The sequence below is a fragment of the Corylus avellana genome, chromosome ca2 (assembly GCF_901000735.1).
Source record: "Corylus avellana chromosome ca2, CavTom2PMs-1.0".
Taxonomy (NCBI): Eukaryota; Viridiplantae; Streptophyta; class Magnoliopsida; order Fagales; family Betulaceae; genus Corylus; species Corylus avellana.
Genome location: NC_081542.1, coordinates 849,698 through 854,151, shown reverse-complemented (window position 1 = coordinate 854,151; position 4,454 = coordinate 849,698). Strand labels below are relative to the sequence as shown.

General features: G+C 34.8%; 2 protein-coding genes across 3 annotated transcripts in view; both read left to right on the top strand.

The window, feature by feature from the left end:
- LOC132168915 (polypyrimidine tract-binding protein homolog 2-like) overlaps window positions 1–4,454 on the top strand; it is an 11,275-nt gene that overhangs the window by 5,296 nt on the left and 1,525 nt on the right. The gene's annotated exons all lie outside the window — the stretch shown is intronic.
- On the top strand, window positions 9–1,032 carry LOC132168916 (uncharacterized). The gene is made up of 2 exons (XM_059580002.1): window positions 9–67; window positions 186–1,032. The coding sequence occupies exon 2, from the start codon at window positions 266–268 to the stop codon at window positions 794–796; it is 531 nt and encodes a 176-aa protein (XP_059435985.1). The 5' UTR covers window positions 9–67; window positions 186–265; the 3' UTR covers window positions 797–1,032.

Sequence of the window (4,454 nt, the reverse complement as noted above, 5' to 3'; positions counted from 1 at the left end):
ATCTTTAGTTTTGATTTAGATATCTAGAAGACTGGAAACATCTTGCTCTAACTCTCAACAAAATGAGGTTGGGCTTTGTTGCAGTAATAAAATATATTAAGCTATTTCTTATTTTTCGTGGTGTTTTCTCTCGTGGACATGTGAAATAATTCTCTTGTGCTGTTTTCAATTTTTCAATTTTACAGAGCTGCGGAAGCAACTAAATCAACTTAAATCTCATGGGCCCGAGGACACAACAATCGAACCAGAGTCTGATGAGTCTGAAATGGTTGAGCTGGAGGACCCAACAGAAGCTTACATAAGAGATCTTCTTGTTTCTTCTGGCTTGTATGATGGATCATCTGATACATCCTTTTTCAGATGGGACACGTTTGCAAAGCCAATCAGTAACTCCGTGTTTGAAGAAGTGGAAGAATCTTATAGAAAATCGGCCAAGGATGACAATGAGAAGGTAGATCACAAGCTGCTACTTGATTTATTAAATCAAACACTTTCAACTATTCTTGGACCACTTTCGATCATGTCTACATTCAAAAGAAAAATGATTCATTCCTCTATCCTCCCGACTTTGCGTGGAAGGAGGTTATTGGATCGTGTGTGGGAGATTATCCGTGTGTATTTACACCATTCAACGGACAAATCTCTTTCCTCTCTTGATAGTATGGTGACCCAGGATCTGGGATCAACCCCTTGGTCTGTTCTGATGGATGATGAGATTAATGTTTTGGGAAGAGAGATGGAATTTCATATAATTGGAGATTTGGTTGAGGAAATTGTGAAGGACATGAAACTATAATCATGTGGGTCATGTCTCATTCCACAGGCACAGCTTCTTCTTTTTTTTATGGGAATAGCCGTGTAAATTTGGAATTGCAGTATCTGCATGCTTACATGGATATCAAAGCCAAAGGTCACCATGTTTGCTTAATACAGTTAGGTGTTAAACTTAAAGTGGAAGATTGAAAGTGCATGTATATATGTTCTTTGTCCATGTTCATGATGTAGGTATTGGGTTGAGTCAATACGTAATGTACATCACTTGTGCATGTATTATTAACTTATTTTTGGAAAAAAAGAATTTTGATTTATTTTTTATATTGGAATTTGTTGGATGTGATTTTTCCAGTATTGTTTTCGATAAGTGAATGTCAATAGTCTATCTCCTAATATGACAAATAGTTACTTCTGATGTCGGCAGCTACGATCAACATGAGGCGCCCATGCTTGAACTTAAATGTTTATATTGGAATTTGTTGGAAGTGATTTTTCCAGTATTGTTTTTGATAAGTGAAAGTCAATATTCTCTCTCAATATGACAAATAATTGCTTCTGGTATCGGCAGTTGCGATTAACATGAGATGCCCAAGCTTGAGCTTAGGGCTCAACCCTTTTGCGTTGTTACCAATGAGCTAACAATTTCTGTCACAATCCGTAAACATTACGTCTCAGTTGGGCCGAACACAAATTTGGGTAAAGTATATGCGAAGGTGACAAAGTTTAGTCCTGTATTAAGGCCTACTTCCCCAATTGGCAATTGAGATTAAATCACGAAATGATGAGTTATAAGACTTTGCCCACTAAGAACAGAAATGGGAAAAGTTTATTACCAGACCCAAAAGTGTGAGACCAAACATATTCAAAAGAAGACTTGTAAAAGATCTTCCACTAACAATAGAGATATTGTGGAAACCACGAGAAATCGTTAAAAAAACAAAAAAGGCCGACCACTTAGGAATCTTGGTATAGACATTAGAAGCACGAGATAAGGATCAACCAATAGCTCTGTTTCTTTGCTTCTTTTCCCTGATATGGACATCAGAACTTTGTGGCCTTGTTAGGTACACCAGAATTGTCCTGTACCGTTGACGTTAGACTCCCAGAGAGAGAGAGCGAGAGAGAGGGAGAGAGAGATTAATTCTATAGCCAAGTTGAACCCATCAATCGGAGCACAACATTCTACCAGCAGAAACAACTATTTAAAGCAGAAAATAAGTATTATAAGCTGGTAGATGGGTGTCCATTGGTTTTTTATTTCTCTCTCTCTCTCTCTAATAATGGAAATTATTCAAGCAAAATTGACACGCATTTAATTACTTAATCTGATCTTTTAGCATACATGGTTTGCAAAAGGGCATGTGTAATGGCCTAAGAATAAGCTGCTACAGCGACAAGGATTCCAATGTTATTTAGTTGTTTGAATTTTACATATTTTTGAGTAGTTTAAGAGAGGGAGACTATAAGGCCTACTTGTCGGGCGTGCCTAAGATGCGAATCTCGCAACCCCTTCTTTTAAGCTATCTAAATTTTTATAAAATTTGATTTGATAATAGTTACCTTATTAGATGGACCGATGACCCGAATAAATTAAATCAAAACTCCGTAGGAAATTACTAGGCTAAGCTAGTAATTGGGTAGGATATGTGTATCTCGTAGGCTAAGCTTTGTATGAAATGTAAACTGTTGTGTCAACCTCAATATTTGACTCCACCCGGAAGGCAAGGTGGAGGAGCACATGCCTTGTCGGGACTCAGCTCCAAATTGTCACTTCAACAAATCGATTAAATAAGCCTAACCATGTAACTCTACTCCAACCAGATTCTAAAGCATGTACACGTGTCAAAGCATGGTGCTTTTGCAATTAATCTAATCAAGTTTCAAAGAAAACAAGGGTTCGACAGGAATTGGTCAAAGACCATATTCATTAGTCACAAATTTTCTTTATTGATTTGGATTATGTCCCAAATACACTTAAAACGCATTTTACGCCTTAATTGTGTATATCTCATGTCATGGTACACATGTGATTGGAAGATCACATGCATGTATGATGAAGACATTATATAAGAAAAAAATTTATAATCTCTTTCCTTCCTTAAATATAAGAAAAAATTCAAAAAATTCAAAAAAAAAAGAAGTCACTATTTTATCAATTTATGTGACTTTAAAAACTACAAAGGATTAAAACTAAGCTTAAATGCCTTTCTAGTACTAGTACTTTACATCAAAATCAAATAATCGTCTCGATTTTTAAAAATATAATAAATAATACTTATGATAAGTAAATAAATTCATTTAGTACATTCGTCAAGATTCTGTTAATGTTTTTGACAAAACTCCACATCACCCTTATACGTGGACTAGCACCTGTAGTTTCAAGGCGACATGTGGCGTGGTGCCTATGTTTTTAGTGTTTTTAGGTGCCATGTCAGATTAAAAAAAAAAAAACTGAGTTGGGGTGGCCAGCCACCCCATTTGGCCTGAGGGTGGTTCGGATACCTCCAAGGGCCAAAAACCTTTTATTTTTTATTTATTTATTTTTTTTTTGCCTTTGGGGATGGTTTGGCCCCCCAGGCCAAACAAGGTGGTTCAACCACCTCAACTTTGATTTTTTTGTTTTTGTTTTTTTAATCTGGCGTGGCACCAAAAAACACAGGTAATACGCCACATGTCGCCTTGAAACCACATGTACTAGTCCACGTGTAAGAGTGACGTGTAACTTCGTCAAAAAAACTAACAGAATCTTGACGAAAGTACCAAGTAAGTTTATTTGCTTACCATAAATACTATTTGTGACATTTTTTAAAATTAAAGTGGCTATTTAATTGTGGTGTAAAATACAAATACTAAAAATGTATTTTAACTCTTAAAACTATTAAATTTAAAATGAATCAATATTCAACTATTTATTATAAAAGCATGTAATAGAAGGTGAAAACAAGAATGTTGAAGTGAGCGTGGTGTGTAATATTTCTCATAAAAAATGATATGATTTTATTTTAAAAAATAAAAATAAATAATATCCACATAAAGTTTAAAGAAAAAAAAATATAAATATATCTTTCTTTCTCATGTCTTAATGCGTACATGACAGGATGCAGATGAGACTATCCAATGAGCAGTTGACAAATGGGCATTTGTACAAGTTCAAATGATGCGAAAATAAATGGCTATTTAGTTTGTGATTGGTTGGGGTGAAAGAAAAATTAGTTTTTTTTTTTTTAAAAAAAAAAAACTCTGACAGAAAAGCCGCGTGTCAGACGGAAGTTGCAACAGCAGTGGCGCGTTGAGCAAGAATTGAGCACTTTATCCAAAGCCAATTCACAGATGACCCACATCGATTGATTGTTCAGATTTGAGACACTTCAGAGTTTGCACTGACACACTCATCTTCTTCGCCCCTTCACATTCCAACATACATGTACATTCATTCCCACCCAACCCACGTAATACACGAGTTGTCAGTGGAACTCTGTGTCTTTCTTTCTGTTTATCTTCTCCTAATTGCTTTGTAATTTTAAAATTATCATATTATTGAATTTTAATTTATTAATAAATTATTTAAACTAAAATCACGATTTCACTTAAAAAAAAATATTTGGGGCAATATTTACTTATTTAGTTATGAAATCATAATTATATGCTAATATTATCTAATAAAAAAGTAATTTTTTAAC

Excerpts from the sequence above, each read along its gene's own strand:
- LOC132168916 (XM_059580002.1), top strand. The coding sequence starts at position 266 with ATGGTTGAGCTGGAGGACCCAACAGAAGCTTACATAAGAGATCTTCTT.